This window comes from Ailuropoda melanoleuca, chromosome 4, assembly GCF_002007445.2.
Source record: "Ailuropoda melanoleuca isolate Jingjing chromosome 4, ASM200744v2, whole genome shotgun sequence".
NCBI lineage: Eukaryota > Metazoa > Chordata > Mammalia > Carnivora > Ursidae > Ailuropoda > Ailuropoda melanoleuca.
In genome coordinates this window covers 5,500,892-5,515,565 of record NC_048221.1, presented here as the reverse complement: position 1 = coordinate 5,515,565, position 14,674 = coordinate 5,500,892, and the positions used below count along the sequence as shown (strand labels likewise).

The window sequence follows — 14,674 nt, the reverse complement described above, 5'->3', positions numbered from 1 at the left end:
ACACGCACATCCATGCGTGTACTTGACCAGACAAGCCACGCGCATGCAGGCCGGATGCCCAGGAGTGGAATGTGCAGATACGCACGCACGCGTGCTCACACTGAGTTGTGTGGGATGCCTGTGCAAACGCGCTGACGTGCAGGGTCCTGTGAGCACGCAAACGTGACCAATGTGATGGGACAGACACAGTGGGGATCAGTGATCAAGGGGGTTACGGCCCAGGAGAAGATGAGAGTGAGAGGCAGGAGGAAAGCCCAGAGAGGACAAGGCCTAGATGTGGTGGGGAGCAGGCAGCTGCAGGGGCTGAACTGAACGGGGTCGGGGAGGGACACAAGAGGGACAGAAGTCGCTCAGGATTAGGGTGAGGTGGTGTGACAAGGTGCTGTGGCCCGGAGGAGAGTTGGAGTCATGCAGAGAGAGCACGGAGGAGAGAGTGCTGGTGAACAAGGACCTTGCTGCAAAGTGTGTGCATGCTCGAACACGTGTGTGTACGTGTGTGCATGCACAAGGGCATGGGTGTGTGAACACACATCTAAGTGTGTGACTGTGAGCCTAAGTGTGAAAGCGTGAGAATGTGGGCACACACATTTCTTTGAGTGTGCCCCTGAGTGTGCATGACTGTGTGGGCATGTCTACGAGTGTGAATATGGGGGTGTATGTGTGTTCTGAGTCAGTACCAATACATGTAACTGAGTATCTGGTTGTACGCACACACGCGTGAATGTCTGAATGCATGCGTAAATGTGCAACTGTGAGTACAAGTGGGTAAAGTGTGAGAATAAGTGGGTGTGTGAATGTGGGTATATGTATGTGTGAGTACACACACCCATGCGTGCGTATAACTGTGAGACCAAGTGTGATATGTGCCTGTGTGTGTGAATGAGTGTGAATGAGTATACATGCACCTTTCAGTATGTGTCTGTGTGTGCACACCACATGCAGCCTGTGCAAGGGTCTGTGTATGCCTGTGTGTCCATAGCACACACAGAGCGTAAGGGTGTGTGTGTGCATGTCAGTGTGTGCATGTGATACGCACGCAGTGTGTGTGCCTGGTGCATGTGTGCTCACACCCAGCATGCATGCGTCTGAGAGCGCGTGTGTGCACACAGGGCGCCGCACAAGTACTGGAACGCGTGTGCGCCTGCGTGCGTACACACCACACGGGAGTCTGCGTGCACGCCCGTGTGTGCGCACACGCGCCGCAGGCTGTGCGCTGGGACCGTGTACCTTCGCAGGTCTCCGTGTCCTGCCGGAAGCTGAAGCCCTGGCGGCAGGAGCAGCTGTAGCTGCCGGGGCTGTTGCGGCACCAGCCGTTGTCGCACAGGAGGTGGTTGCGCGCACACTCGTCCACGTCTACAAGGCGGGGGCGGGAGAGCGGGGTGAGGGGTGCGCAGCGCTGGCAGCCCCCGCACCTGCCGCGTTCCTCCGGCGCGCTCACCCACGCACTCCTGGCCGGCCGCGCGCGCCTCGTAGCCAGGGCTGCAGACGCAGCGGTAGCTGCCCCGCAGGTTCTCACACAGGCCGTGAGTGCAGACGTCGGGGTCCAGGGCGCACTCGTTAATGTCTGCGGCAGGAAGAGGGCGGAGCAGCCGCCTGGGTCACCAGCGCCTCCAGAAGCCAGGTCGCGCCCCCCGCCTCCCGCCGGACTCCGCCCCATTTCCCTCTGAATCCGCGATTCGAGGCACTGTGGCCCTTTGGGGCCCTTCTTTGCTGTGGGGCCGTCCTGGGCACTGTAGGAAGCTGAGCAGCCTTGCCCTCTACCCATCCAATGCCAACAGGACCCTTCCCAGTACTTCTCCAGACATTGCCAAATGTACCTGCGGTGGGGGTGGGGCGGGACTGTCCTTTGTTTGGAACCCATGGAATGAAAATTTGTACAGCAGCAACATAATAAAAATAAAAGTAATCACAACTGCTAACATTACAGGGGGCTTACTATTTTGTGCATATTAACTCATTTGACCCTCGTAACACCCCTGCAACGGGTCCTGTTACTACCCCCACCTCGCGGACAAGGAAACCGACGCAGAGCAGGTAAGTAACTTGCCCCAGGTTATTCAATCAGTCAATAGTAGTACCAGGATCCGAACCCAGGCATCTGGCTCCAGACCCTGTGCCCTTAACTGGATGAGGGCATAGTGGTCCAGACATCTGCCCTCCCCTGATGGCCCAGCAGTCACTGGGAGCTCAAGTCTCCTTAGTCCTTTGTTTTCCACTCAGGCAGACAGGCTGTTTCTGTGTGTGTGTGTTTTCAGCCAACAAAGGAGGAGACACACACCTGGGGAATTGCCTTTCCTTGCACCTCAGCTCTAGAGGTCAGGCACTTTGGGCTGAGACCTGCTGGCCACAGGAGATCAGCCAGGGATCCCAGGGTAGGGGCTGTCCAGTTGTGGGGGGATCAGAAGAATCCCAGAGGTTGCAGAGTGAGTGGGGCCGAAAACACAGCTCAGGAGGGAGAGGAGATGTGGGAGAATGTATCCTCCCCAAATTCATATGTTAAAGTCCTAACCCCCAGGACCTCAGCTCTTGGCCTCCCGTGGAGATCGGGTCTCTACAGAGGTAATCCTGTTAAAACGAGGTCATGGGGGTAGACTCCCAATCCATTCCACTGCGATGATCGCCTACTTATGAAAGGGGGAAATTTGGACACACACACACACACACACAGGGAGAGCCCCATGTAAAGACGGAGACAGAAATTGGGGGGATACTTCTACAAGCCAAGGAACACCAAAGGTTGCCCCTGACCACCAGAAACCGGAAGAGCCACAGGAAGGGCTCCTCCTTGCTTCAGAAGGAACCAACCCTGCCTACGCCTTGACCTCAGACTTTGAGCCTCCAGAGCTGCGGGAGAACACGTTCCTGTTGCTGAAGCTCCCAGCGGACTGACACAGCGCCCCCCGCCCGCTCCTGACATCCACGGCCACGTACCTCTGCCGTCGGCGGTGATACCCAGACCGCTGCTGCACAGACCCTGGAACTCGGCTGGGGTTGTGGGCACAGGGAGACGAGGGGTCAGTGGCCACTGCCGAGCCTCAGCCACTCCCAAGGATGTGGCCCCTTGGTGTTGTGCAAGAGTCTGGGACCAAGATGCCTCCCCCCGGGGAGAGAGCAATTTTCTGCCGTCTCTTCTTGGAGAGAGGCACCAGTGGAGAGATGCCCCCGCAAACCCATGGGAACCAAGACCCCCGTCCCTTCTCACCCCCAGGATGATGAGCTGGAAGGTGTACAGGGACGTAAAAGGCAGGTGGGGTCAGGCAGCAGGACGCTCACCGGAGTTCTTGGCAGGACACGGCTGGCAGGGCTCCCCAAATCCGTGGTCTGGGCTAGCACAGCAGCACTCGGATTTGGTGACGGCACCGGGGAAGGGGCGGGCGCAGGAGCCCTGCTCCAGGGCTCCATAGCAGGTGCTGCGCACGTGGGTGTCCACGCACACGCGGCCGTCTGCGCCCACAGCCAGCCCCCCCAGGCAGTGGCAGCGAAAGGAGCCCTCGGTGTTGGTGCAGTGGCCGTTCACGCAGATGCCCGGAGTCTGGCACTCATCGATGTCTGCAGGGGGAGGCAGGAGGGGAGCCACGGGGGCTCTGCAACAGGTCCCAGTGCCCTGCAACCCCCACCAGCTCCTCCCCCAGCCTCTCCCCTCCCTGCCTATCACCATCACTTCCATCCCATCCCGTCCTATCCAGACTTACCCACACAGTAGCGGCCACCGGGCGCCAGCAGGAAGCCAGATTTGCAGAGACACGTGAAGCTGCCGTCCTCGTTAATGCACACTCCATTGGCACACATGGTGGTCGTGGCACACTCGTTGTGATCTAGAGACACCCGAGAGGCTGGATCCCTCCCCGGCCCCTTGCTGGGCCAGCCAGGCCTGCAGACCAGCCCCTCCCTCTCACTTCTCCGAGGGCGCCGCAGAGCGAGGGCTGGGCTACCAGGACCCCACCAGGGCAGCATGTGGCTTGTCTGTGATTCTGTCTGCCTGGATATCAGTCTGTCTGCTGGAACGTGAGGGCTGGGCCACCAGGACCCCACCTGGGCAGCATGTGGCCTGTCTGTGATTCTGTCTGCCTGGATATCAGTCTGCCTGCTGGAACGTGAGCTCCCCCGGGGCACGACAGGGCGCTCAAGCGGCATCTCCCCTCCCACACAGGCAGGTACCCCATCAACATTTTGTTCAAAGTTAAATGCGGTAGTGGTTGCATGACACTGGGCTCATACTAAATGCCACGAAATGTTCACTTCCAAATGATTACATTTATCTGGTGTGAGTCTCACCTCTATTTAAAACAAAGAAAAGGGGAAAACAGTGGGCAAGAACATAGTCTAATTGAAAGGAAATGTAGATGCAGAAACGAGTATCAAAGGATCAGTTTTGCACAAAAAGGACTGCACCAGAAAAGCAAAAAGGAATGAATGAAAGATGCACCAGAACATCTGTACTGAGTCCACCGCAGTATTCTCCATAACTGCGGAAAGTGCAAACGGCCCAAATGTCCATCAGCTGAGGACTGAAGAAAAAAGATGTGGCCCTCCACCCACGCATGGGCACGTCACTTGGCCCGGAACAGGGGCGAGGCGCCAACACCCGCTGCCCCGTGGAAGACCTGGAACCCCACGGGGAGCCTGAGCCGGGCACTCCCCAAGGTTCTGACCCCACACTCAGCCAGACTCTAGCTGCCATGCAACAGGTCCCAGGATGGGCTGCGATCTGGGGTCAGACAGCCCGCGCTGGGATTCATGGAATGAACTCAGGAGGGAGGGAAGCAGGGGTGAGTCGGGCCAACAACGCTCAAGAAGGAGCTCAGGCAGGTTGGCTGGGTTCAGGAGAGGGAGCAGAGGCTCCGTCTCTGGGAGGGAGGTGGGTGATGTGGCAGGGGAGACCCGCAAGGTGGCCCTCACGGGGAGCCACTGGGGCCCCCAGAACCCCTACTCGCGCGCCCATCCCCAGCTCACCCACACAGTTCTTGCCCCCAGGGCCGAGCTCGAAGCCCGCATTGCAGACACACTGGAAGCTGCCCTCCGTGTTGACGCAGCGGCCGTGGTGGCAGAGGCTGCTGCCGACAAGGCACTCGTCCACGTCTGCGTTGGAGGGAAGGTGGTAGTCGGTCAGACTGGGATTCAGGCCGCACGTCTGGGCCCAGGCAGCCCCCGTGTCCCCGCGCTCTGAGGGACAGCCATACCCACGCACGCCTGCCTGGCGGGCGTCGCCTGGAAGCCCTCGTGGCACCGGCAGTGGTAGGAGCCGGGGGTGTTGACGCAGTCTCCGTGGTGGCAGGGGCTGCTGGCGCATTCGTCGAAGTCTGTGGGCAGAGGACCCTGAGCCCCCGCCCACTCGGCAGGCGCGGCCCCGCCCACCCAGCCGGGACTCACCGATGCACTCTCCTCGAACGTCCTGAGTGTAGCCCGCGTTGCACTCGCAGCGGTAGCTCGAAGGGGTGGGCAGGCAGCGGCCGTTGAGACACAGGTTGGTGAAGTGTCGGCAGATGTCAATGGTCTGGTTCAAGGTAGCTGTGCCTGAGGGAGGGGACAACAGGTGCACCTGAGTCGAGGCCTTGCCTCTGGGCTGGGACTCCCACTAGGAGGCTGGAACCCTGCCCACCTCGGCCTGGAGTGGTGTCCTAACTGTAGACCCTCACACTGGCTGAGACCCCTACCCAAGGCCCAAACCCTGACTTTGAGACCCAGATCCCAAACCTAGCCCCACCCCCTGACCACTGTCAGTACTTTTATCTCTATTGCCCAGGCCAGGACCTCCACCCGCCAAAGCCCTGGCCCTCCCTCTGAGGCCTGGACCCCCTTCCTCAGATCTTGGATCCCTTCTCCCAAGTCCCAGGCCTCACCAATGTGGGCACTGCCGACGCCCAGGCTGGGAACACCACGCCCACTGGAGCCATGGGTGCTGTGCCGAGCTGGCCCAAGGCCAGGACCCACACCGTTGGACCCAAAGCCAGGGAGACCAGGGAAGGGGCCAGGGTAAGAGGGCAGCAGCGGGAGCCCCTGCACACACAGTCGCTGGAACTCATCTGCAAGGAAGCAGAGTTTGAGGCCAGGCCCTCTGTCACGCCCCAGGGCCCCTCCTCTGCAGGGAGCTCTAGGGGCAGAGGACGGCGGGGGCAACCCCAGGCCACTCACCAGAGCCCCGCAGAGGACACGGCTCAGGGGCTGGGCCAGCGGCCCAGCACCTGCCCCTGTCACAGCAGCACTGCCTCTGAGTATAACGGCCAGTGAGGTCTCCAGCGCAGCGGCCCATAATCAGTGCAGAGAAGCAGGTGCCAGCCCGGTGGTCTGCGACGGGGGTGGGAAGGATCAGTTACCACACTTGGGTTCAAATCGCAGCTCCACGAACACTGCCGGCAGCACAGGATTTCTTGCCGCCCTGTGCCTCGGTCTCCCCATCCCTGGTATGGGGGTGCTCAGAGCATTCACCTCCCGTCGGAAGAATGTTGCCAAAATAAAAAAGTGAAGCACGCCATGCCTGGCACGTGGCCGATGCTCACTGAATGAGAATCTTTATTACAAAGATTTCCAAATTATCCCAGGGAAATAGATTTGGGCTGGTTCCAAGCAAATGAATTCCAACACCTAGAGCTGGCACTGGTAGTAAGCTCCCTGTCCCTCTGGGCATTCAACCACACCGAGGAAGACCCCTTGGTTTGGGGGGCTGCCCTGGTGGGAGGTCAGGCTGGGCGCTCAAGTGAGGACACCAGGATCTGTGGCTATATGCCCCCACCTGCCGGCCCCAGGCATTTGGGGAAACCTAAGAGGCTATGAATTTGAGGAGGGGCCCAAGGAGCAGACTGCTGGATTGACTCCAGCCCTGGGAAACTGAGGCAGAGGCTCCCCAGACAGCAGAACCACAGACACCCTTCCCCATCCCACTCTGCTCTGGAGTCTAACAGCTTTATGCAGTGATCAGATTTCTCCGGTTCAAAGAGTGTATTTTTAGCTTAAAAACGCACAAATCTTGGCCAGCGGCCCACAGTGAAACCTCCTCCATTAGCTGGGTGGGCCCCTGACGGCAGCCCCCACCCTGCCCCGAGCTGAGAAAACACACAAACATTTCTTTCTTTTGAGAGAGAGAGAGAGAGAGAGAGCACCAGCGCACACACAAGCAGGGGGAAGGGCAGAGAGAGAGAATCCCAAGTAGTCTACACTCTCAGCACAGAGCCCACTCGGGGTTTGAGCTCACGACCCTGAGACCACCACCCAAACCGAAATCAAGAGTAGGACGCTAAACCAACTGAGCCACCCAGGCACCCCAACATGCAAACCTGTCTACCTCCCCTGCCCCAGCCCATGGGGACCCCCAGGTGAACATGTGGGAGCTGGGGCTCTGCACTCCCAGCAACGCCCCAGGCCCTTGACGGGGGCAAGGCCTGCCCAGATGAGGGGAGGTCAACAGATTCATTCAAGGTCACACTACTACAGAGAGAGAGGGGGCAGGAACTCAGATCCCCGAGCCCCAGGGGTTCAGAGACAGAATGCAAGAATGTTAACACAAATGATGCCGTCTTTGCTTATAGGGCACGTGCCCTGACCAGGGCCCCCCAGCGCCCCAGCCGCACTGTTTGCTTGTCTTCGTGAATGTGTGTTGAGTACCCACTACATCCAGCCCCCGGCTGATCGTTCCAAAATTGTATTTAATCCTCTCCGTGACTCCAAGAGGTAGGGATTGCCATGATCCCCATCTTACAGATGAGGAAGTTGGGGCCCAGAGAGGTTAGGACACTTGCCCGAGGTCACAGAGTTTGTGAGCAGCTCAGGTAGCAGTTGGAACCCAGGACCGAACCCCAAGCCCATGTTCAGGGGCAACCTGACCTTGGTTTAAATCTAGGCTCCACTGTTTAGTAGCTGGGTGAGGACCCTTATTCCAGGGGACTTGCCCAGACGTATCTTTCCTGCTGGCCATGACGGCCCCCAGGGGTGAAGAAATAGAAGGTCGAGCGTTGGCCACAGCACACTGGCAGAACTCCAAACACAATATTCCCAGCCCTGCCTGGTAGAGGCCCAGCCAGAGGGGCCCTGGTGATGCTGGGGAACTGCCAAGCCCCTTCCCTTCTCCCCAAACCAGGACTCTGCCCATCCCCCTCCACAAGGGCCCATATTCCTGGCTTGCCCCATATTCCTGGCTTGCCCCATTAGCCACTGGCGATGCCTAAAGTCTATGGGCGAGTTCATCAAAACAGCAGGACAGGAGTGAGAGCTTAGGGTCCCCTGCCCCTGGGGTGGGGTGTGGGGGATTACAGGAGGGTGGGCATCCAGGGGGCAGCATGGCCCAGAGGACCTCATCCTGGCTTGGGGGGGGTGTCTGAGAAGGGCATGGGTATGGGCATGTGTCTGCTCTGAACTTACTGAGTTGCCTCAAGCAAACCTCCCCTCTCTGGGTCTCAGTTTCCCTAGCTCAAAACAGAGGGTGTGGGGGAGGATGGGTACTCTTAAAAAGTGTGTGGGAGCGTGCCTGGGTGGCTCAGTCGGTTAAGTGTCAGACTCTTGGGTTCGGCTCAGGTCATAGCCTAAGGGTTGTGAGATGGAGCACCCACCCCCGCCCCCCCGCAGGCTCACATTCAGCGGGGAGCCTGCTTCTTTCCCTCTGCCCCTCTCCAGGCTAGTGAGGGCTCTCTCTCAAATAAATAAATCTTTAAAAAAAAAGAAAAAGTGTCTGGGCTTGGAAAGAGGAATCTAGACAGGGGGCCAGAAAAAGCAATGGACAGAAGAAGGACACAGAGATAGAGGCTGGAGGGGCATAGAGGCAGGGGCCCAGTGAGCCAGAAGGGCTGAGGGTCCGAGGGGCAGGGGGCGGAGCTGCGGTGGGCGGCGCTGAGGGGAGGGGGCGTGGCGAGGGCAGAAGGGCGGGGCTATGGGCCTCTCAAGACCGAGGACCAGAAAGCTACAGTGCGCATAGAGGCGGAGGGCCAGAGGGGTTGCAGACTGGGGTCCTGAGAGTCTGACATCCAAAGGCTGATGAATAGGGAGCCAGAATGCCAGAGGGGATGGAAACCGTGCTCCAGAGATGACTGAAAGACACAGAGACCCAAGGGCTAGAGGAGCCCACAGGCCAGAGGGGGGGTTGCAAACAGATGAGCCAGGGGCCTGTCTCCTACCCGCCCTCTGTCCCTCCAGCGCCCTCAGGCCCCAGCTCACCCAGGCAGCGGGAGCCGTCCAGGCTGCTGGCAAACCCACGGGGACAGGTGCACACAAAGCTCCCAACGGTGTTGGTGCAGTCGCCCGCAGAGCAGAGGCCCGGCGCGCTGAGACACTCATCCACATCTGTGTAGACGGATGCCCGCTCAGAAGTGTGGCCGCCACCAGCCCCACCCTTCCTCTTCCTCCTCCTTGCTGGGGAGCCCGCGTGGTCCAGAGCACAGAGGAGGACCCCACTCATCTCCCTCCCCATCGCCCACCTTCACACTTGGCACTGTTCTCACTGAGCCGGTGTCCCGTCAGGCAGCGGCACTCGAAGGAGCCCACAGTGTTGAGGCAGCTGCCTCCCTGGCACAGGCCTGGGACCGTCTGGCACTCGTCCACATCTGCAAGGGAATGACAGGCCCGTCGGAAGGAAGAACCAAAGCCTCGAGGGCTCCCGCTCAGCTCTGGCTCCCAGGGCCTTCATCCCAACTCGCGGACTCCCTTACCTTGGCAGGCCCCTGTGCGGATATTGGGGATGAAGCCTCGGCGGCAGGGGTGTGGCTGTGCAGGGCAGAGCTCACATGGGATGCCCCAGGCCCTGCCCACGGTAGCGCAGCAGAGTGCCTTAGTGCACACGAGGCCTGGGAGCTGGCGCTGGCAGCCCTCAGGACCCACTTGACCAAAGCAGGGGCCCGTCCGGTAGTCTGCAAGACAGATGGATTTGGGCAGCTCACCTCGAGCTGCCTCCCCAGCCCAGAGCCTTCTGCTTCTCCATCCCTGCAGCCCGTAGCCTCCTTCCCAGTCTCCCTAACACCAACACAGCAGCCTCTACTCATGCTGGTCCCCATCCCTACTGGACAAACTCCCATTCACCCTTCAAAACCCCTCCTCCCCAAAGCATTCTCCAACCAACCTCCAAAAACGAGGCCAGGACCTCCAAGCTCACAAAACCCTTGGCACGTCTGGAGAATCCGATCACTACCCCAGGCCCACCCTCCCTGCAGGCCCGGGCAGAGACCACAGACACCCAGAAGGAGAGCCTGTCTCATCTGTGAGTGCGTGTCTGGCCCTACCAAATCCCCCAGACTCAGGGAGGGACCCAGCATCTGCCCGAAGGCTCTGGACCCACAACACTACGCCCCTGAACCCTGAACCCAGCCCAAGGTGGTCTCATCAGTGCCCCCACCTCTGCACACAGGCTCAGATGTGGATTCCTGGCTCCATCCTCCAGATGGTTCCAATCAAGGGGCTGGCAGTGGACCAAGGAAAGCCCCTCCCCGAAGGAGAAGCCAAAGCCAGCCCCCTAGACCCGTGTGGAGAGGGAGCTGCACAAAAGTCCCCAATGGGTACGACTCCCCCAAGCCAAAGCAATTCCAGAATCTCACCTAATCACCCAGAACTCTGGACTCCCCCTCACTCTTTCCTCTCTGGGGGCCCTCACCATCTACCACCCGCTCAGGCCTCCCTTTTCTCACCCTCCCCACTGACCCTCCCTCCCCCTCAGCCGTTCCCCTTCGGGTCAGCCCAAATTCCAGTTTCTAAAAGCACCCCCCTCGTGCTGAGGTAATCCTCCCAGCCCCAGCTTCTGACTCATAGCTACACCCTCTCCACCACAGCTGCAGCCACAGGGGGGCCTCCTCCCCCCGCAGCACCTCCCAACCCTGGGGTCAGTCCCAGGCCCTGCCCATCGCCGCTGGCCTGGGCTCCCGGGCCGCACGGGGCAGTCTGACAACTCTCACAGCCAAAACCCCACCAGCCTCACAGCCTGGGCATGCCCCACAACGCCCGCTCTTGTTGGGTTTCTCCTTCCAGCTTCCCATGGGCTCCATGCGTTCTGTGGCCCCTAAGTTGCCCTCCCTTATCTTCCGCAAGAATCTCAACGACCCACTCAGCTTCGGCCCCACACATGGGGCAGCCTGGGGGCTGGGTGTCCAGCTGTTTCCACCTTCCCCGAATCAACTTTCCGTGAAACATCGTTGCTTCTGTCATCTGAGGTTTGGCCAAAGGCTCCCAACAGGTGACCCCACACACCTCAGCCATGGGAGTATTTTGACATTGAGGGGTTGCAATAAAAGAGGGCTTGCTGCTCTCGTGAACTCTGACTTACCACTTCCCCCAGGAAGCCCTCCCTGATGCCCTTCCCTGAAGCAACAGTTTCTCTGCCCTTCACAGTATCGGAGACAGCAGAAAGGAGGCCAGCTTGAGCTTCCCAGGGCCTGGCTACATCTCAGGGGCTGCCAGGAAGCCCTCCTCCATCCACCCAGGCCCCTACCCCATGCCCAGCTTGGTACCTCTCTCACACTGAGGCCCCGTGAAGCCATACACACAGGCACAGTGGTTTGGTCCGATGCAGCGGCCCCCGTTGTGGCAACCACGGTCACAGACAGCTGTGGAGGAAGAGGGGAGGGTGGCCTGAGCTCCCCTAGCAGCAGAGGGAGCTGGGGCCCAGAAAAGCCCATTTCACCCAGGAATCCCCACCATCGGGCCCAGACCCAACGATAAGACTGTGACGATGAGGCAGTCCCTCCAAACCCTGGTTCCAGAAGAGTGACCCATGCGCGGTGGGCAGGTGGCACCTGGAGACCCGCCCTCCGGGATCCCAGGCCAGGTGTTCGTGGGGGATACTCACGCTGCCCACACACAGTGCCCGTGTAGCCCCTCTGGCAGAGGCAGGACTCCCCTCGGCAGCTGCCCCCATTCACGCAGCTCACGCTGCATGCTGACCCTAAGGATGGGGAGAGGGACACACAGTGAAGTGACGACAAGCCCCACGAGGCACATGAACAGCAGCAGGACTAGGCTTGCCTGGCCCAGCTCTGGTCCTTTCAGTCTCGTGGCAAAACCAGCCTGCGCCCCCAGTGGCATCAGGAAGCCTCTAACCTTCTCCTCCAGTCCCGAGGGCCGTTCCCCGCCCCCCNCAGAAGCCTTCACCGCAGGCATGCCTACAGACGGCTGGCAGGAGCAGAGCAGGGGACAGTCAGGGCCAGGACCTGAGTCCTGTGCCCTCCCCACCCCATCAGCACCCAGGCAAGGCCCTGGCTTTGTGCTGGAGCCGTGGGGAGACGGGCTCTTTGGGTCAGAAGTGCTGCGCGGCAAGGACAGAAGATTCCAGATGCTGGCTCAGTGACTGTGGTGTGGGGCTGGAGGGCTTTCCTGGGAGTGGAGTCAGATTCTAGAACCCCAAGGTGGTGGGTACAGACTGGCAAAGAGACAGAGACAGAGATGGGGGGGGGAGACAGAGACTGAGAGAGAGAGAGACAGGCAGGGAGAGAGACAGGGAGGTAGTAAGGCAAAGGACGCAAACATGGCGGGCGGCCTGGGAGGCTGAGGACAGGCGAGGGCCAATGCTGTGCTTCAGCCTGACGCCCCCGGCCAAGTCCACTGGGAGGCAGGGCTGGGCTTGCCAGCAGGTCGGAGAGCTGCCCCAGCATCCCCTGCCTGAGCCTCGCCCCTCCGTGTGCAGTGGCACTCACGAACGACGCACTGGTTCCCGCCTGGCAACGTCCTCCAGCCAGGGCAGCAGTAGGCATGGAAACGGGAGCCGCACACATTGGGCCTTTGGGAGAGCAGGGCACAGCTGGTGAGCCCCTGCCCTGCGGGACGTTCCCTGGGCCTTGCTCCCCCCACCCAGTGGCCCAGCCCAGCCCACCCCCCAGGGCCTGTCCGCCTGCCCGCTCTCACACACCCCTGCAAGACGCCTGGGCTGCCACGTCTGCGCGCACGTCCGGGACCCGCAGACTCCAGGGCCCTATCCCAGCGGCCCTGGACTCCCACCATGCACAACAGGGCCGTCCAGGCCAGCAGAAGTCGAGCCGGGGGGCCCCAGGCCATGGTGAAAGCACCAGCCCCTTTCCTTGCCAAGCACAGACCCTTCAGAACCATAATGTGTCCCTCAGAGGCTGCAGAGAGAAAGCAGAGTCAAGCCCAGCAGAAGCCCTTGGCCACAGACTACCCAGAACCAGGAGTGCTGGGTGGCTGTGGGGCTCGGGGAAATGGGGGGGAGCCCAGGGAGGCAGCGGCAAGGGGGCTACTGGGGCCCCGGGAGGCATCCAGCCCTGACCCAGAAGCAGGTGAACAATCAGGGCAGGCTTCTTGGAGGAGGTGCGATGTCTCAGAGATGGAGTAAGCCAAGAGCAGGGTGCTGGGTCAGAGGGCATAGTGAGAGCAGTCAGAGAGAGGGACAGGTGGGGCTGGTGTCGCAGGAGTGCCCTGTGTAGTGAGCTTCCACTTGTAGGTCCAGGGTGACGGAGAGCCCTTAAAGGGCTCGAAGTGGGAGTAACAGCAGCAGAATGGGTGTTTGGAGTGTGGAAAGGCTCGCAGGAGCTGGGGAGGAAGCGTGCGGGTGAGGAGGCTGGGGCAGGGGTCCAGATGAGAGGGGAGAGGACAGAATTCCAGGGATAATGAGGAGGTGAAGTCGCCAGGAGTTGGAAACTGGTTCCAAAGGAGGCAGGAGGCATTGAGGAGAGTCCCAGAATTCTGGCTGGGGGGGCCGAGGGGGACAGGATGGTGGGGAGATAGGAGGCAGGTGCACATTCTAGGTGGGGCACTCCCTTCACCCAGCAGGGAAGGGAGAGCCTTTGTGCCCACTTCATGGATAAGCACACTAAGGCCAACATGCATTTAGTGAGGGGCTGGCGGTGGGTGAGTGCTAAAGCCTAGGCGAGGAGGGGGGAAGAGGGTGGGGGTGCCCTCAAATCCCAGGAGGTGGCTGGCTCTCTCCAGGACCTGAAGGATGGGAGGGAGGAGATGGAGACAGGGCCACTCCTGGTGTAGGAGGTGACCAGGTGAAGGGTAGGAAGAAGGAAGCTGAATATTTGAGGGACAGAAGGTAGAATAAATGGCCTTCTGGGGGGCCCTTTCGGGTCCTACTTTCCAGACCAAGGAGAAGAATTGGGCCTAGGTAGGGAATGGGCAGGGAATATGCTGTGTGCCATTGGGCAGGTGGCTGACCCTCTCTGGGCCTTGGGGTGACATAAGAGCCTGACCAGGTGGTCCCAAAGGTCCTTGGGGAAGGAAGAGACCCTTGTCAACTTTGGCGGAGAGGCGGAGAAGAGTCGGCCTGACTGGGAAGGGCACCCCCTTCCTGCTTCCAAGCTGTTCCACACCAGTCTGCGCCCAGAGGACGCCTTCTCCAGGCAGCCTCAGGGCCCGCGCAGCCTCCCTCCCCGCCTCTCCTAGCCTCCGGAGGCTCTGGCCTGGCCTGACCCGGCACCCCCCGCCCCGCCTCCGCGCCCCGCACCCGGGAGGTGCTCGAATGAATGAGCAGGGACGGTGCGCGCGGCGCAGGCGGGAAGCGAGCGGTCCCGGGCTCCGCGCACGAGGTGGGGGCCCGCGAGCTGCTCTTTCCACCCGGCAGGGCCGAGAATGGAGGCCCCCGGGGCCGCGACCACGCTCGGCTCCGCCCTCACCTGCGGGTCGAGCCCTCCCGCCGCCCGCGCCCGCGCGGCTGCCGGCGCCCCAGTCCCGCGCCAAGAGGAGAGCGGGTGGGCCCGGGACTGCCACCGCGAACAAAGGAATCCCCTCCCCCTCCCTCGCCCCGGCCTCCCCC

At 60.8% G+C, this 14,674-nt stretch overlaps 1 protein-coding gene across 1 annotated transcript in view; it reads right to left on the bottom strand.

The window, feature by feature from the left end:
* FBN3 (fibrillin 3) overlaps nt 1-12,985 on the bottom strand; it is a 52,857-nt gene extending 39,872 nt beyond the window's left edge. The window contains exons 1-18 of the mRNA XM_034657671.1: nt 12,812-12,985; nt 12,600-12,682; nt 12,037-12,078; nt 11,756-11,920; nt 11,418-11,513; nt 9,633-9,830; nt 9,402-9,527; nt 9,142-9,267; nt 6,133-6,285; nt 5,841-6,023; nt 5,371-5,514; nt 5,181-5,300; nt 4,954-5,079; nt 3,693-3,815; nt 3,274-3,549; nt 2,932-2,985; nt 1,439-1,564; nt 1,228-1,353 (exon numbers count right to left, since the gene is read on the bottom strand). Coding sequence (XP_034513562.1) covers nt 1,228-1,353; nt 1,439-1,564; nt 2,932-2,985; nt 3,274-3,549; nt 3,693-3,815; nt 4,954-5,079; nt 5,181-5,300; nt 5,371-5,514; nt 5,841-6,023; nt 6,133-6,285; nt 9,142-9,267; nt 9,402-9,527; nt 9,633-9,830; nt 11,418-11,513; nt 11,756-11,920; nt 12,037-12,078; nt 12,600-12,682; nt 12,812-12,957 — 2,413 coding nt within the window. The 5' untranslated portion in view covers nt 12,958-12,985. The remainder of the gene's footprint in view (nt 1-1,227; nt 1,354-1,438; nt 1,565-2,931; nt 2,986-3,273; nt 3,550-3,692; nt 3,816-4,953; nt 5,080-5,180; nt 5,301-5,370; nt 5,515-5,840; nt 6,024-6,132; nt 6,286-9,141; nt 9,268-9,401; nt 9,528-9,632; nt 9,831-11,417; nt 11,514-11,755; nt 11,921-12,036; nt 12,079-12,599; nt 12,683-12,811) is intronic.
* Nucleotides 12,986-14,674: the final 1,689 nt, after the last annotated feature.